General features: G+C 43.1%; 1 protein-coding gene across 5 annotated transcripts; it reads left to right on the top strand.

Moving 5' to 3' along the window:
• Positions 1-7,085: 7,085 nt before the first annotated feature.
• On the top strand, positions 7,086-20,240 carry LOC105605937 (zinc finger protein 665-like). Of its 5 annotated transcripts, none has more exons than XM_060399022.1 (5): positions 7,086-7,136; positions 8,878-8,925; positions 10,172-10,242; positions 13,436-13,562; positions 15,703-20,240. In XM_060399022.1, the coding sequence occupies exons 3-5, from the start codon at positions 10,186-10,188 to the stop codon at positions 18,126-18,128; spliced, it is 2,610 nt and encodes an 869-aa protein (XP_060255005.1). In that variant the 5' UTR covers positions 7,086-7,136; positions 8,878-8,925; positions 10,172-10,185; the 3' UTR covers positions 18,129-20,240. The 5 variants fall into 5 exon arrangements, with proteins under 5 accessions (XP_060255005.1, XP_060255008.1, XP_027833464.1 ...); XM_060399025.1 differs by having other exon boundaries at positions 10,172-11,894; XM_027977663.3 differs by lacking the exon at positions 8,878-8,925.
• Positions 20,241-25,709: the final 5,469 nt, after the last annotated feature.

The following is a 25,709-nucleotide window of genomic DNA, read 5'->3' as shown; positions in this document are numbered from 1 at the left end:
CTCTGAATGGATCATGTTTCTTCCAACAACACAGTTTTAATCCACCTCAGTACTTCCTAACAGAAACTAGCAATGCCCCAAAGACTCTCAAGGTTGAAAGAATCTCTAAGAGGTTCTTTGCATGGTGAAATCAAATAGACAATTTTGGGACTGTATACTAACAATATGCACTTGAGTTATTCTCTCCACACTTTGTCCGTAGCAGAGCAATTATAGATTCTGGCCCTGTAAAACCTACCCCCCGTTTATATGTGCACTATATATTTCCCAATGTTATCTTTTGTGCCCCAATAAAATGATGTGCCTGATTTACATGAAGTGAAAGTAGGAATAATAAACATGTAAAAATTATGAAATAAAAACCTTTGGAAATAAGGGTAAAAGTGACGTGTCTTTTGGAGCTTGGAGCATTCTGAAAAAAAATTTTTATTGTTGGCTGAATAACTGTGGCTCATGGGGTCAGGAGCTCTACATCATATGGGAATTTCCCAGACCAGGGATTATCAATCCCTTGTCTACCGCATTGGCAGACGAATTCCTTACCCCTGAGCCACCACGGAAGCCCTGGAAATAATTTAGAAGGCACACTATATGATGGGAACTTGTTTGTTTACTAAACTAGAAATTTCATATATTCAGTCCCTAGCATTTCAGTTCTTGTTACTTTGTAGTCAACCACTGAAGGAAGATGGCACCAAATAAAGTCTAAAGATGTCAGTAGTCAAACATTAAAAACACACACACACACACACACACATTGTGAGACTGTTTAACAAAACACTGACTGTTTACTCGTGCTTTGAGTTTATATGTTCCTCTTCCTGCTGTGCACATATTTTCTATTGTTCTATAGCATGTTGAAGATGGTATAAATTACTATTAATCTATTTTACTAGACGGATAAATTGCTATTTACTGTCTATTGCCTGTGAGACTTTTACACTAGCCTAAGAACATTAGGAACATCAATGTTTGGAATTATTTATTAGGTAATAAATAGAAGTCCAGGGGATATTAAACTCTTAATGTCACATTATAGAATTAAGTAAGATGCTCCATTGTTCCTTCTTAAATGTATTTTTACAATTTTCTTCTTTTTACAATGTTGTGATGGTTTATGGTTTTTGCCTTCCATCAGCACGAATTGGCCATAGGCATACATGTGTCCCCTCCTTTCTGAACCCACCTCCCTCCCCAGCCTATCTGTCCAGGTCTTCACAGAGCACTGGCTCTGGGTGTCCTGCTTCAAACATCAAACTTCCACTGGCTATGTTTGACATATGGCAATATATGTTTCAGTGATATTGTTTCAAATCCCACCACCCTATTTGTTTTTTCAACAGTTTTTCCTTAGTGTAATTTTTTCTGTCCACATTTTTGACCCAGATTTAACATTTAGTTTACATTCCTTCCCTGCCTTACTCTAACAAATCCACATCAGTAGGTTGTTTTGAGACTTTTAGAACATGAAAAATGCACATACATAAGACAGTGACGGGACATAGTAGGTACCCTATAACTATGAAGACAGACAATTCCTTTAGGACTTGAGTTAATACACAAATATTTATTTACAGTTAATACACAGAAATATTTACAAATAGTGTAGGGTTGATAATTTTGGTGAAAATAAATTCTAATGTTTCTGAAAACGTTATATTTTATACACTGCTTTGTTGTTCACATGTGACAGTGCTTCCAAAGAGACAACAAAGAAAAGAGAAAAATAGATTACAATTTAAGTAAATTGCCTCAGTTCAGTTCAGTTCAGTTGCTCAGTCGTGTCCTACTCTTTGCGACCCCATGAATCGCAGCACGCCCGGCCTCCCTGTCCATCACCAACTTCCAGAGTTCACTCAGACTCATGTCCATCGAGTCCGTGATGCCATCCAACCATCTCATCCTCTGTCATCCCCTTCTCCTCCTGCCCCCAATCCCTCCCAGCATCAGAGTCTTTTCCAATGACTCAACTCTATGCATGAGGTGGCCAAAGTACTGGAGTTTCAGCTTTAGCATCATTCCCTCCAAAGAAATCTCAGGGCTGATCTCCTTCAGAATGGACTGGTTGGATCTCCTTGCGGTCCAAGGGACCCTCAAGAGCCTTCTCCAACACCGCAGTTCAAAAGCATCCATTCTTCGGCGCTCAGCCTTCTTCACAGTCCAACTCTCACATCCATACATGACTACTGGAAAAACCATAGCCTTGACTAGACGGACCTTAGTTGGCAAAGTAATGTCTCTGCTTCTCAATATGCTATCTAGGTTGGTCATAACTTTTCTTCCAAGGAGTAAGCGTCTTTTAATTTCATGGCTGCAGTCACCATCTGCAGTGATTTTGGAGCCCCCAAAAATAAAGTCTGACACTGTTTCCACTGTTTCCCCATCTGTTTGCCATGGAGTGATGGGACCAGATGCCATGATCTTTGTTTTCTGAATGTTATTACCCTCAAATGGTCATATAGTAATTTGATATTCCATTACATTGGGCTTTCCTGGTAGCTCATACAGTAAAGCGTCTGCCCACAATGTGGGAAACCTGGGTTCGATTCCTGGGTCTGGAAGATCCACTGGAGAAGGAAATGGCAACCAACTCCAGGACTCTTGCCTGGAAAATTCCATAGATGGAAGAACCTGGTAGGCTATAGTCCATGGGATTGCAAAGAGTCGGACACGAGTGAGCAACTTCACTGGCACTGGTACATTGAGGAAATATTGACAACTATGTATTGTTATATATTTATTATATAATGATAATTACTATATGTAATTATTATACATAACATATATAATTATATATATTATTATACAACTTTTTCTCAAGTATTTGAAGCTATGTCATCACAAGCATAAAACAGAAACACTTTTTATAAAGAATGCAGTTCTCATTAAAGGAGATTTTTTCTCTTCATAATTTTTTAAATATAATGCAGTCAATTCACTCTATGCCTGATACTAACACAACATTGTGAATCTACTCTACTTCTTTCAAATTTTAACAAAAGAGCAAAGACGAGGCAGGGTGAGGTGGATTTATACTGGGGGTTGAGGTGGGTATGGGTGTAGGTTACTGCTGGGTCCCAAGAGGATTCAGATCTTTTAACGGGTCAGGATAAATGACAATAGAGGGATGCTGCCACACATAGGCGTGTATCCATTCTCCCCCAAACCCCTGTCCCATCCAGGCTGCCACATAACATGGAGCAGAGCTCCCTGTGCTATACAATCGGATTCCAAATATAAGTGATGTCTAATCTTTCTTTCTCTGACTTATTCACTTAGTATTGAAAGGTTGTTGCTGAGCCGTGAAACACTCCAGGATTCTTGGCATCCGGAGGAGAGGAATTCAATCCGGGGCCAATGATGAGGTTTGATCGCTCAGAGCTTTTGTGTAATAAAGTTTTATTAAAGTATAAGAGACATAGAGAAGGTTTCTGACATAAACATCACAAGGGGACAAAAAGAGTGCCCCCCCTCTTGTCTTTAGCTGAATATTATATAGCTACTAGTAGACTGCTAATTGGAGAAAGGAAATGTCTCAAAACTCAGAGATTGGCATCAGGCCCCTCACCCACAACATGTATTTTGAGATAACATTGGCACAAGGTGAGTTGTCCCGGGCCATAAAACGATTGACATGAATATTGAAGACAGGCAGGTTTCTGAGCAAATAAATAGTTTCATTAACATAGATTAGGAGAATAATTGTATGAGTAAAACATACTGGTTTGTTGAGCCATTATCCGTTCTGAGTCTCTTAAGTGAACCAACTTGAAGAAAGAGTCTAGGGTAAATACATAGTTCATTAACATAGCTTAATAGAAACACTTCCATAATAAAAACGCATTGGTTAGCTCAAGGTTTGAGAAAAGTTAAGTTCTGGTGAAACCAGGTGTCGTCATACCAACACAGAATTTTAAGAGAAACCTCCTATACAAAATTAAAATTTGGATAGAGAAGGAAAAAATATCTGACACTTGTAGATTGTTTCCTCCTCCTGCAGCTTAGGAGAAAGATAAAAAACGTTGACACTTGCAGCCTATTTCCTCCATTTGGAGACCCCTGACCTTCCTGCGTGTTACCCTATCAGAATGATCATTTCCAGGCCCAATCACTTTCCTGTTTAATTTCGTTTTCCCAACAATGTTGAGTATTTCTTGGATAATTCAGTTCAGTTTGTGTTTACTACTTCATATGTGCTAAATCCTCAGTATATCTACTCCTGGAATTTCATGAACTTTCCCCGAGGTGTCTGGGCCAAACCGTTTTAAGGGAACACCACATCTGTCCACATCCGTGTGTACTGTCTGCATCTGGAACGTGGACAATTCTCATGCAGATTTTTTCTCAGAGCACAGAAAACAACTGACGGCTTTTTTATTTTATTAATGAAGAAAGGCTTATTCTCACCGGCTATTTCTTCACCAGAGCACAGCTGGTAAAAGAGGAGATGAGGGGATAATTTAGTTACATCAGTATGATAGTTCATTACTGTCTAATCATACACATAATATCCAGGATGCTGTGCAAGGACTTTTTTTTCCGTGATCATCAGAGAAATGGCAAAATGGAAAATACTTTTCCTAGTATTGAGGCTGCAGAGCAGGGCCCTGTGGGGCTTCCAGGCACAGAGGCCTTTTTGGTTCCCATTTCTTATAGGCAGGACTGCAGCCTCCATGACCTTCTGTGAGTTCCAAAGGGCAGAACAGTTGCTGATCAAAGAAGGATGCTGACACCGGGTCAATCGTGTCCAACTCTCTTGTGACCCAATGGACACAAAATAGGTTGCCATTTCTTCCTCCAGGTGGTCTTCCCGACCCAGGAATCAAACCCAAGTCTCCTGTACTGGCAGGTGGATTCTTTACCACTGCACTGATTAGGAGACCAGACCACCTAAGACCCTGCACACAATTTCATCTTGTCACCAACCCCATCCTTTTACAACTTTGCAGAGGAAACAAGAATACAAGACTATTACTGCCTTGATCCTTAGCATATATCCCTAGCGGATGATATAACATTTTCCTAATCACCAGGGAGGGGGCCTAAAGTGTTCCCTTTTAGCCTCGCACATATATATAAAGCCACTGTTTATCCTCCATAACTCTGTCTCTGTGTTTGTATTTCAAATATTTCGGTTTGGCATTTCTGCACAGAGAGCCAAGATTTTGGCATCAATATAACCTCTGGGTTCTGGTTCAACCTGGACCTCTGACTTGTTGATTCAGAGGAATGTCTTCCAACACGTACTGATGTCTCTAAGATGTGATAGGACCACACAGGAACACACAGGTCCCCTCACCAACGTTCTAAGGTACATACACCAAGGTTCTCAAGCCTTCCTTGTTGTTTTTATTATTATTGGGTTAATATTCCTAAGGGGTTAATATTGGGTTAATATTACCTATTACATGTGTATTTATCTTCTTTGACTTTTCTTGGTATTATAGCTTCTGATGACAGAGTTGAAGCTTACTTCGGATCCTGTAATTATGGAAAAGAGCAAAGATTAAAGAATTCTGCCACTTCACTTCCAGGAAAAGGGTTACTGCCAAGAGCCACCCTTCCCCATTATCACTGATTTGAGACCCCCACTAGGCCCCCTGTTTCCCTGGGAAAAAAACAGACACAACCGCCACAAATTCCCAGTCTATGCCCTATCAGTGATGTGCTGTTGTTGTTTAGTCGCTCAGTCATGACTGACTCACTGCAACCTCGTGGATGCCATGCTTCCCTGTCTTTCACCATCTCCTGGAGTTGGCTCAAACTCATGTCCATTGAGTTGGTGATGCCATCTAACCGTCTCATCCTCTGTCATTCCATTCTCCTCCTGCCTTCAATCTTTCCCAGCCTCGAAGTCTTTTCCAGTGAGTCCGATATTTGCATCATGTGGCCAAAGTATTGGAGCCTCAGCTCCAGCATCAGTCCTTCCAATGACTATTCATGGTTGGTCTCCTTTCGGGTTGACTACTTTGATCTCCTTGCTCTCCAAGGGACTCTCAACACTAATCTCCAGCACCACAATCCAAAAGCATCGATTTTTCTATGCTCAGCCTTCTTTATGGACCGACTCTCACATCCCTTTTTAAATCACATCCCTAGCTTTGGCCACCTCATGCGAAGAGCTGACTCATTGGAAAAGACTCTGATGCTGGGAGGGATTGGGGGCAGGAGAAGGGGACGACAGAGGATGAGATGGCTGGATGGCATCACTGACTCGATGGTCGTGAGTTTGAGTGAACTCTGGGAGTTGGTGATGGACAGGGAGGCCTGGCGTGCTGCGATTCATAGGGTCGCAAAGAGTAGGACACAACTGAATGACTGAACTGAACTGAACTAGCTGACTACTGGAAAAACCATAGTTTGTCTATAGGGCCCTTTGTTGGCAACGTCATTCCTTCGCTTTTTAATACACCATCTAGTTCTCTCATAACTTTACTTCCAAGGAGCAGTCCCGTGGCTGCAGTCCCCTTTAGCAGTGATTACAGTATTGAATTACAGTTTCCTCTACCCCCTGGTAGCTCAGACGGTAAAGCGTCTGCCTACAATGCGGGAGACCCCGGTTCGATCCCTGGGTCGGGAAGATCCCCTGGAGAAGGAAATGGCAACCCACTCCAGTATTCTTGCCTGGACTGAGGAGCCTGGTAGGCTAAAGTCCATGGGATCGCAGAGTCGGACACAACGGACCGACTTCACTTCACTTCACTTCCGCCCTCTGCGCCGCGACGCTTCGAAACGCTGCGCCGAATGACCCCGCCCCGCCGCGCCGGGACGCGCCCGCCCCTCCCCGACGCGCCCGCCCCGCTCCGACGCCCGCGCGCGCCCCGCCCCGTGCCCGCCCCGCGCCCGCCCCGATGCCCGCCCCGCGCCCGCCCCGCCCCGCGCCCGCCCCACGCGGCGTAGCCCCGTACCCCCGCAACGAGTAGCCCCGCCTCCGGGCCGGGACGCTCCGCCCCGCCCTGCCACTCAGAGAGTTTCCGCCTCACCTTTCAAAGGCGCTATGCTGGTCCGGCTTCTCTCCACCACCCACCCGCTGACGGCCTGGCCCCGCCTGCAGGCCGGTCAGCTATTTGTCTGCGCGTGCGCGCACTGTGACCCACGCGGAGGCCGAGAGCGGCGACTGGAGGTCCCAGCGCTGGGTGAGTTTCTGTCTTTGGAGTCAAGCCTGCCTCTCGCGTCTCCTCTTCCTTGTACCCTGGATCTGAGGGTCGCTAGTGACTCTGAAGTGAAGTCGCTCAGTCGTTTCCGACTCTTTGCGACCCCGTGGACTGTAGCCTACCAGGCTTCTCCATCCATGGCATTCTCCAGGCAAGAACCATTTCCTTCTCCAGGGGATTTTCCCGACCCAGGGATCGAACCGGGTCTCTAGCGTTGGAGGCAGACGCTTTAACCTCTGAGCCTGACTCTAAATCCCCGCTTTTGCCCTACCACCCCCAGCAAATTCAGACGTCTCCTTAAGCGGCCAAGGGGCGCCTGCCTTTTGGTTAAACTCTGCACTGAAGCCGGTTCCTGCTTCTGGAACACTGAAACGCTGCGTTTCGCACCTTTCCCCGGCTTAAAACCGTTTACTGGCCTCACTGACCCCTCTACCCTTTCTGCACCACATACAATTCTATTAGGTGAGGTGGTTTATTCGCTGCACGTTCTTCAGCCTCTCCTTCTCGGGCCTTGGAGGCCTCGCCGGCCGCCCCGCCCCCGGAGGGGCAGCGTACTCTCCCCGGTCCTGGGATTCTGGGGAGCCCGCCCCGCTCCTGAGACCCCCTCTCTCCCAGCCGTCTGTCCTCACGTCTCCTCACGACGGGCCTTCTGCCCTTCAGAGTGACCTTTCCCCTGATCCCTGATTGGGGGAGCTGACCTGAACCAGCCACGTGACACCCATGGTTCTTTGGCCCCAAATAGCACCCGCTGGAATTTGGCTCTTGCGGGAGGGCCTTTCTTATTCAGTCTCCTACCCTGTAAATAGTGGGCGGAAGGCGGGATCAGAAGCAGAGACAGCGACTCCTAGGGAAATGGAAAATTGAGAAAAGCCTGTGGGACAAGCGATGGCAGTGAAGAGGATGGTGAGGAACTTGGAAGAGACAGCTTCATGAAAGAGAATGAGCCTTGAAGGGAGCGGGTGCGGAAAGGAGAGAAATTCAGAGCAAAGCAGGGTCTCCGGAGAATTAAGGGTGAGCAACACAGGGAGGTGTGGTTGTTCATTCCGACTCTTTGGAAGCCCTGTATCTCCAAGAGTTTTCTCAAATCCAGGTCTGTTGAGTCCAGGGATGGTGTCTCACCATCTCATCTTCTACCGCCCCCTTCTATAGCCTTCAAGGGAGAGGGGCTGTAAATCAGGGGTCCCAAAGAGGGCGACATTGGAGAGGCAGTTCACACAGCCCGCAAAGGGGATACAAGAGCTGGAACCAGAGCAACAATATCCTGGTGGGAGAGAAAGGGGACTCCTAGTGATTGGAGGAGCTGAGAGAAAAAGCGAGCTGAAGGGAGGCATAGCCACTTGGGAGTGCCAGAGAGTTGGAAGGAAGGGAGGGCAGAGGTGGAAGAAGAAAAGCAGAAATACATGGAGATTGAGGATCACCAGGGAGGTTGGAGAGAAAGCAACTTGAAGGCGAACAGATGGCAGAGAGAGGCGGGATGAGAGGCAGGGAAGAAGTAGAGAGGAGGACAGGCACAGCAGGAGAGCAGAGATGCAAGCAGAGAAAGGGAGATGTAGAAAGAAGCAGGGAAACAGATCAACCAAATGAAGTGAAAACAGCTATTGCGCAGGTGATGGTGGGGACTAGATCCGGAAGAGTGCTGAATCAGCTGGGTAAGAATTATTAAGTCCTTATACATTGATTCTTGGCTTTAAAATCTAATGCAACTCTTCTTTAAATTATACAGATCAGAATGAGAATTGCAAAACTTCTGTCTGTGAGGCATATGTATTTTGTAATTATTTGTATTAAAAGAGCATGCCATGTGTAGAGCCAGTTGAGGTGGGGGCTGTGGCAGTGACTTGATTCTCTCAGCTGTGGGTCACCCCCTTCGCTCTTCCTGATGCAGAGTAGAGGTTATGTGAGAGAAAAAATGGGGCAAGAACTGACTGACTTACTACATGATGCCTTTTCAAGGAACTTTCAACATGTTCCTTGTGTAGGTTTTACTTTTGGCTTTCTGCTTTCTTTACACTTAATTATTTTTGTAGCTTGGGATAAACATTTGTTCATTCAATAGCGACTTTCTTGTAAACAATTATGGAGATTTGTCTCACTTGGGATAAGTTGGATGAATGTAGAGAATATTATGGTAAGTGAATTAAGACAGGGAAAGACTGGTATTATATGTCCTTCCATTATATGGAATATTAAAAAAAATGAAACTCACTAGTACCAGAGGGTAGGATGGTGGTCATCTGGGGCTGGGGGGTGGGGAAGATGGGGGGATGTTGGTCAAAATGTACAGACTTTGAGTTGTGAAATGAGTGCGTCCTGGGGAGGTATGCGCTGCATGCTGACTATAGTTAATCCTGTTCTGTTACTTCATGCTGGGAATTTGTCAGGAGAGTATGTCATCGGTGATTTCACCAAACACAGAGCATGGGAATTTGAAGGTGATAGATGTGTTCATTAGTGGATTGCGATAAATATTTCACACTATACACATGTGTCATATGCTCACAGGGTGTATGGTATGTATACACATACTCCTTTGGTTAGTCGGTTCTCCCCGATCAGACAGGCTCCTCAGGTTCTCGTGTGGGGCCTCGCCCCAGGAATGTGCACAGAGCGCAGATGATTCCGATCTGGATCCTGCACTGAGCACCAGGGCTCTTAGCCTCCACTTCTGAGACTGAGATCAGGCCCTGGGGGAGGGGAGAGTGCTCTGCTTCGAGTGGGGCTGGACCAGGGCCTGCTGTGTGACCTGAAGGGCATCATGGGGTCAGCAGAGGTGCCCCCTGTTGCTGTGTGCATGAGGCCTCACCAGGAGGGGAGTGTGATCCAAGGAAATTGTGGTAAAGTCCCGTGTTGGACTCTCTGCAGGAGCTGACTGTGCTGAGTCCCTCCTGAGACAGTGACCACAGAGGACTGTCTGTTCCACATGGTTAGGGCTTCCTTATGTGTGTGGTTGGGGATGAGGAAAGGAGGGATGTGTTGACTCTAAGCATTAAACAACATGTTTTCAACTTTCATGATAGAACTGTGAAGACTCATGGACAAAGAGGCCCAGAAGAGGAAAGAACAGGAGTCAGGCATGGCTCTTTCTCAGGTAGGGTCATATTCTCAATGGATTCTCACACTGCCTTCCTGAAATACCGTTCTTAGGACTCGCTAATTGTGTCTGACTCTGGAGTGTCCTGTGTGATTCCTGTACACACGCTTGCCCGGGGCCTTCCCCCAGGCCCTGTCAACTCCACTTAGGTCCGGTCTCCCTGCAACCTGGTGACCTGGCCCTTGTGAGGAGGCTCCCTTGGGCACCATCCTGGGCAGGGCTTCTCACCCACGGGTTGGAGACGGGGTCTCAGTGCTGTTGGGCAACACGGACTGTTGAGGGCCCATCTGGACGCGGTGTCTGCTCTCAGTCAACCATGGTAAAGAAGCTGTACGTGGACCACAGGTATTAACATGTACAGTACACAGGAAAATCTGCAAAAGAGGCCAATGAGTGGAAATCAGTTATAACTTTTTATAGCACATTTAAAACTAAATGAGCACCTCCTTAAAAACTTAAGTGTTTGGGAATAGAATGGAATGGTATGTTCAGAAAGCGATGTCAGGGCTAGAGAGTGGTTTGTTACACCATCTAATTTAAATTATGAAATCAGGCTTACTAATTTTTTTTTCTTTCTTCTTGACGTCTTAGTTTGCTGAATAGGGATTGAACCTGAAACCGTGCAGTGGAAGTGAGGGATCTTAACCCCTGGACCATGAGGGAATTCTCCAACTTTACTAATCTTGATTCAGTATTTTCCTAATGGAATAAAATAATACATTTTGGATTTTGTTAATAAGTACATAGCTAAAACTAAGGATAAAAATCACATTATTAATTTTAAAATATATTTATTTCCTGTACTCTGACTTCATTGCTTTAGTGTCTTTTCCCTAGTTCTGGCGAGTGGTGGCCACTCTCTGGATGCAGTGTGCACACTTCTCACTGTGGTGGCTTCTGTTGTCTTGCAGCCCAGGCTCTAGAGCACACCGGCTTCAGTAGTTTCACCTCCTGGGCTCTACAGCTCTGGCTCAGGAATTGAGACTCACAGGCTTAGTTGCCCCTCAGCAAGTGGGATCTCAGACCAGACAACAACCCACATCTCTTGCATTGCCCAGTGGATTCTTAACCATTTACCCATAGGGAGGGCCACATATTGTTAAATACAGGTATTTTATAAAGATTGGAAGAAATCTCCTGTATGTTATTTTCTGCTAGTATTATTATTATTAGTTTTTGAACTAGAACAAGATAATGTTGAGGAGTTCCCTGGTAGTACAGTGGCTAAGAATGTTCCTGCCAACATAGGGTGCACGGGTTCCATCCCAGGTCCAGGAAGATGCCTCAGAGCAACTAAGCCCATGGGCCACAACTACTGAGCCTGTGCCCTAGAGCCTGGGAGCCATTACTATGGAAGCCACACTCTCAGAGCCTGTGCTCCAAAACAAGAGAAGCTACTGCAAGGAGAAGCCCGGGCACTGCAGCTGCAACTAGAGAAAGCCCACTCACAGCAACAAAGACCCAACGTAAGCAAAATAAATAAGCTTTGAAAAAGAAATAGAATGTTGACAAAGTTACTGAAGGAAGAAGTACAATGAAAGAAGAGAACGGGAACCCACTCTGGTATTCTTGCCTGGAGAATTCCATGGATAGAGGAGCTGGTGAGCTGCCCTCAGCAGGGTTGCAAAGAGTCTGGCATGAGTAAGCAGGTAAACAACAACTTCTGCACACAGTAGACAGAACTCTGATAAACAAATCTAAGCATCTAACTTTCCTCCTGGACATTCTTCAGTGACTTCCATTAGCTTTTGGAATAAAGTCCAAAATCCATAGATCTTGCATAAATTACCTCTACCTGGCATCACCCCATCTGCATTCCCTGTGTCCCAGTCACACTGGCTGACTTTCTGTTCAGTAAATATCTTCCTGCCTCAGAGCAGGCACGCAGGCTGTTCTCTCTGCTTGCAACACTCTTCCATTTCCCACCTTGCCAATCCTAAGTGTTTCTTCCTCACAGAGACCTTGTCTGATTTCTGAATGTAGGTGAAGACTTTCTGTTTAATCTTGTCCTAGCACTAGCCGTGTGTCAGAGCACTGATTTCAGTAGTAACATTAAAATTTGAAATGAATGAAATTGGCTGGCTGGTTGCTAGACTTAAGCTCCATCATGTTCACTGCTGTATTTCAAGTTTGAGGCACAAAGCTGATGCTGAATGCATTTTGATAGAATGAAAGAAAAAAATAAAGACAACTCTTCTTGTTTCAATCAATTGTGTGTTTACACATGTGTGCATGAATGCATGGATATGTAACTCCATGGTTTTATTACAAAAACATCCTCATAAATAATGGTGTATGCTGTGTAGCAGTTTCAGTTGTCTCTTAAGTTTATTTCATGGTGTTGATTTTTCTACATCATCACATGAATGATGTAAATTATAGCAAGATTATTGACGTTGTGAGGGTTGCCATGGAGAGGGTGTGACCCTGTGTCGTGACCATTTATGCTGTTCTGTTGTATTTCAGCTTCCTTGAACGTGTCTCAGGTATTCTCAGGGAACTCTCTGTGGATGCCCTTTCCTTCTCTGCTAGTTAACTGGTTGATTCTTTAGGTTGACTTGTCTCTCCCGACCACCTGAGCTCAGGTGCTGCTGCCTCATTTCTTAACTGTTTGATTTGAGCGATTTTTTAGAGTGACAGAGTTTTCTCCCCAGTAAGGTGGACACAGATCTTTCTCTAACGTGCTGTTATGTTGATGACAAGTTCATCCGTATGAAGTCTTTAGAGTAATGCTTAGCGTGTAGGACGTGCTGAAACACCTGTTGTCAGTGTGATGATGTCGTCATCATCACAGTGTGTGTTCTTTGAAAGTCGCTATGGACTTTGTCGTCTCTGAAGACACCAGTCTTGCTGTAACTCATCTAGTAAGTGACACTGTGTCACTCACTGTGTTGAATGGAACACTTCTGCATAGACAACCCAGTCTTGATTTTACTTTGTGTATTTTTCATGTGTTGTCCACATACATGACAAATTCATGTTGATTGCAGGATATCATAATCTTAGGGAAAAAGAGGAAATTATACATTAGATTAGAGACCAACAGTTTGCTTCAAGCAGCTTTTAATGGATCTATCAGAAAGTATATTACTTCAAGTGAATTGAGCTTTACCCCTCTCACCTCTTCTCATTTTGTGTGAAACTAAGAATCCTCCTCAGGGTCCTTTGGTGAAATCTGTTTTCATTTCAGGCGCAATTGACCTTCAAGGATGTGTTCCTAGATTTCACTCCTGAGGAGTGGGAATGCCTGGACCCTGCCCAGAGGACCTTATACAAGGACGTGATGGTGGAGATTCTCAGGAACCTGCTGTCTGTGGGTGAGTGTCACTTCCCCCTGAAGTGGGGATCTGCCCTGGGGTACCTTTGCATGTTCCCTCTGTACCTTTTGAGATCCCCTGTTTTTCTTGACTAAGCTCAAAACCTTGTTGACTTACATGTAAAGCTTCCTGATTGGCATCAGGCATTTAAACTTGACTTTCCTTCAGGTGACCTGCCCACTGTGTGATGCACAAGGAGTTTCTCCACAGCTCAGGTGTTTATAAAGCTGATTTCAAACTGTGAAATCTCCAGTTGCCTGTTTTCTAGCCTTGTGTTCTTGGTTCAGTAGTTCTTAGACAGGAACTGGATCCCTGCTGCATGTTGTACTGTATATTATACTGTTCCCTGTGCATTCAGAAGGAGGCAGAGAGTAAATTTAATGAGAAGTATTTTTCTGTCGGTTTATAATGTCTGCATTCCTTGGCTGACAAAATAGCTGGATTCTACACCTGCCAATGCAGGAGACACAGGTTCGATCCTTGGTCTGAGAAGATCCCACACATCACAGAGCAGCTACGCCTGTATGCCTCAACTACGAGCCAGCACTCTAGAGCCTGGAAACTACAACTGCTGAGCCCACATAGGAGAACTACTCAAGCTCGTGCACCCAGGAGAAGCTGCAGCAAGTGAGGAACATGGGCACTGCAACTGGAGCGTAGCCCCTACTTGCTGAACTTGGAGAAAAGACCAAGCAGCAACAAACACTCACCTGATCCAGAAGAAATGAGTACCCTAATGTATTAAAAATAACAGAAGCATTTATTTAAAAAAGAAAGGTGGGATTCTGGAAGAAGCCACAGTATATGGCATTACTTCTGAGTAGGGAGTTCTGTTTCTGATCTGAACGTTATCTCCATTCTTGTGGCACAAGGAAGAAGACCCCTGGATTGTGGAGAATGAGGTGCTAATAGCAAACATCCAGATGAGTGGGAAAGTATCCACAGTGTGATCACAGGTCACAAGGACAGAGAGGAAGCCACACCATTTATAGTGTTTGGGAAACTCTCCAGGTGGGAGAGTTCTGTGAGAAAACAGATGTTTAATGTTTGTGAACTCTCACAGGAGAGTTTTCGTCTCCCTAACTTACGGCTGTGTTCTTTGACATATGAAATGTACAGCACCCGCCAGTGGTGCTGTAGCACCCACAGAGATGAAGGCAAAGTCTTTTTTTTTCCTTTGGCTTGTACTGGTTCTTTTTTGCTGTGTGGTCTTTTGTCTATTTGAGACAACAGAGGGCTACTCGCTAGTTGCGGGAAGCACGGTTTCTCATTGTGGTGATTTCTTTTTTTGTGAAGCACAGGCCCTAGGCACACGGGCTTGAGTAGTTTTACAATGCAACCTTAGCATCTGTGGCTCATCAACTTATATATATACTTTACAGAATTCTTTATTTTCTCAATGCAGTATTTGTGGAACAGTTACTAACTCTGATTTATTTCTCACATTATTCATTAGAATGTTTCTTTTGCCTTGTTTACCATTCCCATGTATTGCCTGATTGACGCTTTTATGCTCAGGTGCTCAGTCCTGTCTGACTCTGTGATCTCATGAACTGTAGCCCACCAAGCTTTCCCGTCAATTCAGTTTTTTTCAGACAAGAATAGTACACTGGGTTTTGATTTCCTGCTCCAGGGGATTTTTCCTATCAAGGGATTATATCCCCCCGTGCCGTGTCTTCTCCATTGGCAGGCAGTTTCTTTACCACTGAGTCACCTCTCTAGGCCTGTATGTTCTTTACCATTTAAATAAGTATAAGTGTGCATAAAGTGTGTACAATATACCATTAGTTTCTCCTCAATTATGAGACAGCAATGTGTTTAGTACAAAGTAGGATGAGCTTTGAGGTCATGGTGGGAAAATACATTTTCTTTGTGAACTGACGTGAGTTTGCATAAAATGAATGTTTTCTGATGTGTTTGAAACTATACTACCCTAAAATTAATTTGAATTACCTATGATCACTCTTTTTAAAGAGTTATATTCCTTTAGTGTTGTATCGTTTTAAGATCATCATTGCGAAGATTCATAATTCTGTTCAGGATGGATATGACCTTTGGTATAATATCATGTGTTCAACAGGAAATAATTTATTTATGAATTGTAACTAATAGAATATCTGTGGTTCTTTATGTCTTGTAGATATGTCTCATATACATATGGTCAAAAAATTACAGGCCAAAGCAAACAGTGGTAAAGGGGAAATTTTTCAAAGAGTGATGTTTGGAAGAGCTGAAATCCTTGAAATCAAAGATTTTCGCCTCAGGAAGATTCAGGAAAATGTACATGACTTTGATTGTCTGTGGACATATGATGAAAGAAATGACAAGGAAATGTCTACATCCTATAACAAAAATCTCACTGATGGAAGAGATCATCATAGTAGAAGTGATGCAGGAAATGGACCTTTTGAAAGGCATGGATCAAGCTTTCAGGATGAATTGCAGATGGTACAATCTGAAGGGATAATTTTTGAATGTAGTCAAGTTGTGACAAACTTCAGCGCCTCAGGTTTACCACCTCACAGAACTTGTAATGTCTGCGAAGGCTTTTCTCATAAACATGAGAATGCTGTTATGCATGCTTCAGAACTGTTACCAGACCATGAAACACAAAAGAAAAGACCTTACAAATGTAATGAATGTGACATAACCTTTCTTCAGGACTCAGAACTCACTGGACATCAAAGAATCCATACAGGAGGAAATCCATATAAATGTGACGTGTGTAGCAAGGCTTTTGATCAAACTACCAAACTTGCCATTCACTGGAGAATTCTTACTAGAGAGAAACCACATAAATGTGATGTAGGTGACAAGGCTTTTATTCAAATTGGAAACCTTACAGTTCATCAGAATATTCATACTGGAGAGAAACTATATAAATGTGATGTGTGTGGTCACTGCTTTATACAAAGTACACACCTTGAAAATCATCAGAGTACTCATACTGGAGTGAAACCATCTAAATGTAATGTTTCTGGAAAAGCTTTTAGTCAGAATGCAAGCCATGCGGTTCATCAGAGACTTCATACTGGAAAGAAACCATATAAATGTGATATATGTGGCCTATGCTTTAGTCAGAACTCAGAACTTGAAGTTCATCAGAGAACTCATAAGGGAGAGAAACCATATAAATGTGATGAATGTTGCAAAGGCTTTAGTGAAATTTCAAGGCTTGCAGTTCATTGGAGAGTTCATACTGGAGAGAAACCATATAAATGTGATGTGTGCGGCAAGTCATTTAATCGTACTGGCAAACTTGCTGTTCATCGGAGAGTTCATACTGGAGAGAAACCATATAAGTGTGATGTATGTGGCAAGGCCTTTATTCAAACAACAGGCCTTGCTGTTCATCAGAGAATTCACACTGGAGAGAAACCATATAAATGTGATGTGTGTGGCAAGGCATTTAGTTATACTGGACACCTTGGAGTTCATCGGAGAGTTCATACTGGAGAAAAACCATATAAGTGTGATGTGTGTGGCAAGGCATTTAGTCATACTGGAAGCCTTGCTATTCATCGGAGAATTCATACTGGAGAGAAACCATATAAATGTGAAGTATGTGGCAATGCCTTTAATCAAACTTCAAGCCTTGCAGTTCATCAGAGAGTTCATACTGGAGAGAAACCATATAAGTGTGATGTATGTGGCAAGGCCTTTATTAGAACAACAGGCCTTGCTGTTCATCAGAGAATTCATACTGGAGAGAAACTATATAAATGTGATGTGTGTGGCAAGGCATTTAGTCATACTGGACACCTTGGAGTTCATCGGAGAGTTCATACTGGAGAAAAACCATATAAGTGTGATGTGTGTGGTAAGGCATTTAGTCATACTGGAAGCCTTGCTATTCATCGGAGAGTTCATACTGGAGAGAAGCCATATAAATGTGAAGTATGTGGCAGTGCCTTTAATCAAACTTCAAGCCTTGCAGTTCATCAGAGAGTTCATACTGGAGAGAAACCATATACTTGTGGTATATGTGGCAAGGCTTTCAGTATAAGTTCAAGCCTTGCAGTTCATCAGAGAGTTCATACTGGAGAGAAACCATATAAATGTGATGTGTGTGGCAAGGCATTTAGTCGTACTGGACACCTTGCTGGTCATCGGAGAGTTCATACTGGAGAGAAACCATATAATTGTGGTATATGTGGCAAGGCTTTCAGTGAAAGTTCAAGCCTTGCAGTTCATCAGAGAGTTCATACTGGAGAGAAACCGTATAAATGTGATGTGTGTGGCAAGGCATTTAGTCGTAATGGCAAACTTGCTGTTCATCGGAGAGTTCATACTGGAGAGAAACCATATAATTGCGGTATATGTGGCAAGGCTTTCAGTGAAAGTTCAAGCCTTGCCGTTCATCAGCGAGTTCATACTGGAGAGAAACCATATAAATGTGATGTGTGTGCCAAAGCGTTTAATAATACTGGAAACCTTGCAGTTCATCAGAGAGTTCATACTGGAGAGAAACCATATAAATGTGTTGTATGTGGCAAGGTGTTTATTTGTAGTGGAAACCTTGCTGTTCATCAGAGAGTTCATAGTGGAGAGAAACCATATAAATGAGGTATATGTGGCAGGGCTTTCAGTGTGAATGCAAACCTTGCAGTTCATCAGAGAGTTCATACTGGAGAGAACCTTACAAATATAAAAGTTGTGACAAACCATTTAGGCACAGTCATCCATAACTCATCATCAAGCAGGTCAGACAGGAGTGAAACCATATAAATATGATGTATATGGCTGGTGCTTTACTTGAAATGACGAACTTAGAAACCATCGGAGAATTCATACTAGAGAGAAACATTAGAGATGTGACAGTTGTGAGAAACATTTTAGTGCAAATGTCGTGAGTGTGACGAAGCCTTTAGTCAGTGTTCCGGCCTTATAACTCAGAGAATTCATAATGTATCGAAAACGTTCAAGTGAAATGAATGTGGCAGAGTTTCTAGTGCATGTTCAGCATGAACTGCCCATTAGGCAGATCATACAGCAGAGAAACCACATAAATGTTATTTATGTGACAAACCCTTTGGTCACAAGGAATGATGTTGCAGATTATCTGAAAATCCATACTGCAGTGAAAACTTACACATAAGTACAGTAAAATATATCAACTTTTTGACCGTCAGAAAATTCAAACTGGAGGAAAACTACACAAATGTTTTAGGTGTGGGAAAGATTTGATTCTTTGTTCAGGCCTAACACCATCGCTTAATTTTTTTGTTTTTGTTTTTTTCAATATTGTGATGGTTTTTGCTGTACATCAACATGAGTAGGCCATAGGCATACATATGTCCCCTCCCTCCTGAACCCACCTCTCTCACCACCGTATCCCTCCAGATTGTCCCAGAGCACTCGCTCTTATATCAAACTCCCACTGGCTCTTTTATATATGATAATATATATGTTTCAGTGGTAATATCTTAAATCCTGCCATCCTATTTCTTTTCTTTTTTTCAATAGCTTTTCCTTAGCGTTACTTTTTCTATCCACGTTATGACCCAGATTTAATGTTTAATTTACATTTCTTTCCTGCCTTAAGTCAGTGGGTTATTTTGAGACTTTTGTAACATTAAAGTGAACGTAGACAATGGCAGGGAACATAGCAGGTGCCCTGTAAATATAAAGAAAGTTCCTTTAGAACTTGAGTTCAATCAATTAGTACACATAGAAATATTTATAAATAGTGCCAAGTTGATAAATTTGGTGAAAATAAATTCTAGTGTCTTAAGATTTCATATTTTACAATGTGCTTTGTTGTCCACAACTGACAGATCTTTCAGAAACAGACAACAAAGAAATCAGAGAAAATATATTACAATTTTCAACAAGAAGTAAATTGCCTAATTACCGTCAAGTGATCATCTAGTAATTTGACATTCCATTCCATTGAAATTGAAGTGAAAGTGAAGTTGCTCAGTTCTGTCTGACTCTTAGCAACCCCATGGACTACAGCCTACCAGGCTCCTCCATCCATGGGATTTTCCAGGCAAGAGTACTGGAGTGGGTTGCCATTGCCTTTTCCGGAAATGGTAATGGGGGAACATAAATGTTGGTATCATTTTGTATGGTTGATTTTCTCAAGTTTCCTTTGTGATAAATGTAAGCCTGGCTGCTAGCCTTTTAGAGCTGGGTAGGAGCTGTATCTTTCCAGAGTTCTGAGGGTAAGTTCTTTCCAAGCTCTGTAATTTCCTGTTCTCTTCTTTTGCTTATCATTTCCATCCTGAAGAGTACTCTCTCCATGTGTCTATTTCTCAGTCCAAAATTATACTTGTTTTTTAAGGTATAACTCACTACCTCTGCCCTCTAAGGTCTTTCCTGATCCAGCCAACAAGAAGTAATCTTACCTCCCCTACAGCATTTCTTCTTGGATATTTACTTCTTTTGTTGACGCCTTAAGCTTAGGCTGTGTCTTTACTTCTCTGTATTCCCTGGTAGTACATGGCTTTCTACTCTGTACATGAATCTCACAATTACCTATGTTACTATGTGACAAGATATTTGATTTTTAGAAATATTATTTGAATATTACATTGAAGTATTGGCTTAAGTATTATAATGATGTAAACAAGTTTTCGTCATATAAGTATTTGAAGCTTTCTCATCATAAGCATGGAACACAAACTTTTATCAAGAAGAATGCATTTCTCATTAAAAGTTTTTTCTGTCTAAAAATCTTTAAAATTTATTTTTGACTATGCTAAGTCTTCATTGTGCTGGGTCCTTTCTCTTTTTGCAGCAATCAGACTATGAATTCTCCACATAAACTTGGCTGGGGTATGGTTGGAGACTGGCATTTTAATGCGTCTTTTGGTCAGTCCAGAGGATTCAATGTCTTTTTTTTTTTTTTTTTTTGGCTGTGCTAAGCCTTTTTTTTTTTTTTTTTTCTGCATGTAGGCTTTCTCTAGTTGCAGCAAGCAGAAGTGACTTTCTAGTTACTTGTGTGCAGGTTTCTCATGCTGTAGCTACTCTTGTTGCAGAGCACAGGCTCAGTGCTTGTGTAGCACGGGCTTAGTTGCTTGAGGCACATGGCATCCTCTCAGACCAGGATCAAACCCGGGTCCTATGCATTGGCAGGTAGATTATTTACCACTGCACCACCAGGGAAATTCTACTCAGTGTCTTTTAACTGGGCGCTATGTATGTTAATACACTGCCAAACAAAATGGGGGTCATCAACCAATAACTAGGAGATCTGAAAACCAGGAGAGACTCCCCCAAACTTCTCTGGACTCACTGAAGAAGTGTATGGACCCAAGAGACCCTTCCTGAAATATCAAGGCCAGAGTGTCCAAAACACCATATAAGGTCTGCTTTTCTCCATCCTGCATTCCCCTCAGGGTGCACTTTCGCTGGACCACTGCAGTGGGTAATAAGTTTGATCCTTGAAGAAGTGAAATGTCAAGCCATTTTTCTCCTTAAAAGCGTTAGTATGAAGTAGCCCTTTCTAAGAGTTGTGTGTTTCACATTGTAGCTTGTCATCCGTACACAAAGCCAGTTCTTGTTTACTTAAACTGCTTAAATTAATTCTAATTACAGGAATATTCATGCGTTCAGCTAGCACACCACATCCAGCCCCACCCCACCAGCCCCCCACATCAATCCCCACCCAACCCCAACTTGGACAGCAGACCAGGTTTCACTTCCCAGGCCCCTTAATCACATCATCCTCATCAGTAGGACTCCAAGTACAGTTTGTTTCAGTTGCTCAGTCATGTCCGACTCTTTGTGACCCCATGGACTGCAGCACGCCAGGCCTCCCTGTCCATCACCAACTCCCAGAGTTTACTCAAACTCATTGTGTCGGTGATGCCATCCAACCGTCTCATCCTCTGTCGTTGGACGTGCAGGACTCCAGATGTTATGCCAAAACCTTTCTTTCCACTGTGACTATCCCACCGAATTTTAAGGTTTTATTAAAAGTGGTACAGTTACTTAAACTAATGAGCAATCAATGGTATGACAAGATGTGAGAGACCCTCAAGTACTACTTAACCCTGACAAGACACCTCTGGATCCAAAGGGAGGAACAAGCAGGTAGGTGTATGCTCTGCGTGACCCCGCCCCTCTCACATCCAGAGGCAGGCCTGTGTCCTAGGCTCTGACCCTCATTCTCCCTATCCTTTGGAACCTACTGCTTGGAAGTCTCTGCTATCTCCACTCAGACATGAGTTTACAGCAATTCCTGAAGCCGAAACATGGTAGGTGCGGTTGCCCCGGGAATAGTGAGGTACTGTTTTTTGCTTTTTAGCCTTGTTAAGGTCCGCGCATAGGGTCCCCTCTACTCCATATCTCTGTCTTGGGTAACTTAGGACTTTCCTAATCCCCCAGCCTTTCCTCCCCAAGTAAATTCAATTGTTACCTTGAGAGGCCCGTGGTCTAATTTCCTTTCAGTGTAAAATCCTGAGGTAACATATATCGTGCATGAAATGTATAGTAATTTATAGGGGGAAAGTCATTATAATTGAGACATGATGCTTGATAATTTTGTTAATATACCAAAACTCTTGTTCAGGAACTAGCTTAGAATTTGATCTTTGCAACTGGTGGTGGAGCTGGAGTTCTTTCTCGAGTGTTAGGGAGGTGTATTACTGTCCTCTTCTGGTTTATATGACCAGGGTAATAAATTGACTACAGAGACTCTTCATTTTAGGAGATAATTTTCAGTGATGCTGGTTACTGGTATGAGCTCTAGAATCAAAGAAAAATATAAAGTGGTCTCTCTGCTCAGACATTTCTGACTGAGACCACATGAAGTGTAACCCAGCAGGCTGCTGCGTCCATGGGATTTCCCAGGCAAGAATACTGGAGTGGGTTGCCATGTCCTAATCCTGGGGATCTTCTGACTCAGGGATAAAACCCCCATCTCTTGCATCTCCATTGGCAGGAGGATTATTACCACTGAGCCACCTGGGAAGCCTCTTTGATGTGATACTAGTTTTTTATTTGAATTAAAGAAGTGAGAGTTTTGGTTGGTAGTTTTCCAGTCAATGAGACTCAGTGTGGATAATGCTGAATTATGGATTGCTGACAGGTGCAGTGGAAAGTGGCATATAATAGTGGGGAAATATCTTAAGAAATCGGAGAATCTGAAGACAATTGAGGGATAATTTTAGCTTTTGTGCATCAAGGTTGACTGTCAGTGATACACTAAACCTAAGGTGATTATGTGGGGCAGATGGAAAAGGAGCAGTTAGCTTCAAGTAATGAGGCCTGGTTATTTGTGGGAATGTTGTTGGTGGAATTCCGGCCCGCAATAGTAGATATAATGCTCATCTGAGTTAAATTCACCCATTCCAGTCCATTTTAGTTTGCTGATCCCTAGAATGTCGACGTTCACTCTTGCCATCTGTGTTTGACCACTTCCAATTTGCCTTGATTCATGGACATAACATTCCAGGTTCCTATGCAATATTGCTCTTTACAGCATTGGATCTTGCTTCTATCACCAGTCCCGTCCACAACTGAGTGTTTTTTCTTTGGCTCCATCCATCATTCTTTCTGGACTTATTTCTCCACTGATCTCCAGTACCATATTGGGCACCTACCGACCTGGGGAGTTCCTCTTTCAGTATCCTATCATTTTGCCTTTTCATACTGTTCATGGGGTTCTCAAGGCAAGAATACTGAAGTGGTTTGCCACTCCCTTTTCCAGTGGAACACATTCTGTCAGACCTCTCCACCATGACCCGCCCATCTTGGGTGGCTCCACAGGGCATGGCTTAGTTTCATTGAGTTAGACCAGGCTGTGGAATCCCTTAGAAGAAATGGAGTAGCCATCATGGTCAACAAAAGAGTCCGAAATTCAGTACTTGGATGCAATCTCAAAAAAGACAGAATGATCTCTGTTCATTTCCAAGGCAAACTATCCAGTGTCACAGTGATCCAAGCCTATACCCCAACCAGTAACGCTGAAGAAGCTGAAGTTGTACGGTTCTATGAAGACCTACAAGACCTTTTAGAACTAACACCCCCAAAATATGCCCTTCTCATCATAGGGGACTGGAATGCAAATGTAGAAAGTCAAGAAACACCTGGAGTAACAGGCAAATTTGGCCTTGGAATATGGAATGAAGCAGGGCAAAGGCTAATAGAGTTTTGCCAAGAAAATGCACTGGTCATAGCAAATACCCTCTTCCAACAACACAAGAGAAGACTCTACATATGGGCATCACCAGTGGTCAACACTGAAATCAGATTGATGATATTCTTTGCAGCCAAAGATGGAGAAGCTCTATACAGTCAGCAAAAACAAAACCAGGAGCTGACTGTGGCTCAGATCATGAACTCCTTATTACCAAATTCAGACTTAAATTGAAGAAAGTAGGGAAAACCACTAGACCATTCAGGTATGACCTAAATCTAATGCCTTATGATTATACAGTAGAAGTGAGAAATAGATTTAAGCGCCTAGATCTGACAGATAGATTGCCTGATGAACTACGGACAGAGGTTCGTGACGTTGCACAGGTGACAGGGATCAAGACCATCCCCATGGAAAAGAAATGCGAAAAAGAAAAATGGCTGTCTGGAGAGGCCTTAGAAATAGCTGTGAAAAGAAAAGAAGCGAAAAGGAAAGAAGAAAAGGAAAGATACAAGCATCTGAATGCAGAGTTCCAAAGAATAGCAAGAAGAGACAAGAAAGCCTTCCTCAGCGATCAATGCAAAGAAATAGGGGAAAACAACAGAATGGGAACGACTAGAGATCTCTTCAAGAAAATCAGAGATACCAAGGGAACATTTCATGCAAGGATGGGTTGGATAAAGGACAGAAATGGTATGGACCTAACAGAAGAAGAAAATATTAAGAAGAGATGCCAAGAATACACAGAAGAACTGTACAAAAAAGATCTTCACGAGCCAGATAATCACGATGATGTGATCACTCACCTAGAGCCAGACATCCTGGAATGTGAAGTCAAGTGGCCTTGGACAGCATCACTACGAACAAAGCTAGTGGATGTGATGGACAGTTGAGCTGTTTCAAATCCTGAAAGATGATGCTGTGAAAGTGCTGCACTCTATATGCCGGCAAATTTGGAAAACTCAGTAGTGGCCACAGGACTGGAAGAGTTCAGTTTTCATTCCAATCCCAAAGAAAGGCAATACCAAAGAATGCTCAAAGTACTACACAACTGCACTCATCTCACACGCTAGTAAAATACTGCTCAAAATTCTCCAAGCCAGGCTTCAGCAGTATGTGAACCATGAACTTCCAGATGTTCAAGCTGGTTTTAGAAAAGGCAGAGGAACCAGAGATCAAATTGCCAACATCTGCTGGATCATGGAAAAAGCAAGAGAGTTCCAGAAAAACATCTATTTCTGCTTTATTGACTATGCCAAAGCCTTTGACTGTGTGGATCACAAGAAACTGTGGCAAATTCTGAAAGAGATGGGAATACCAGACCACCTAATCTGCCTCTTGAGAAACCTGTATGCAGGTCAGGAAGTAACAGTTAGAACTGGACATGGAACAACAGACTGGTCCAAATAGGAAAAGGAGTACGTCAAGGCTGTATATTGTCACCCTGCTTATTTAACTTCTATGCAGAGTACATCATGAGAAACACTGGGCTGGAAGAAACACAAGCTAGAATCAAGATTGCCAGGAGAAATATCAATAACCTCAGATATGCAGATGACACCACTTTTATGGCAGAAAGTGAAAGAGGAGAGTGAAAAAGTTGGTTTAAAGCTTAACATTCAGAAAACAAAGATCAAGGCTTCTGGTCCCATCACTTCATGGGAAATAGATGGGGAAACAATGGAAACAGTGTCAGACTTTATCTTTTTGGGCTTCAAAATCACTGCAGATGGTGATTGCACCCATGAAATTAAAAGATGCTTACCCCTTGGAATGAAAGTTATGACCAAACCTAGAAGGTATATTAAAAACCAGAGACATTACTTTGCCAGCAAAGGTTCGTGTAGTCAAGGCTATGGCTTTTCCTGTGGTCATGTATGGATGTGAGATTTGGACTGTGAAGAAAGCTGAGCGCTGAAGAATTGATGCTTTTGAACTGTGGTGTTGCAGAAGACTCTTGAGAATCCCTTGGATTGCAAGGAGATCCACCAGTCCATTCTAAAGGAGATCAGTCCTAATTTGTCTTTGGAAGGAATGATGCTAAAGCTGAAGCTCCAGTA

This window comes from Ovis aries, chromosome 14 (assembly GCF_016772045.2).
Source record: "Ovis aries strain OAR_USU_Benz2616 breed Rambouillet chromosome 14, ARS-UI_Ramb_v3.0, whole genome shotgun sequence".
Taxonomy (NCBI): domain Eukaryota; kingdom Metazoa; phylum Chordata; class Mammalia; order Artiodactyla; family Bovidae; genus Ovis; species Ovis aries.
Note: the sequence above shows the minus strand (reverse complement) of the source record. Positions and strands in the feature narration are given on the sequence as shown.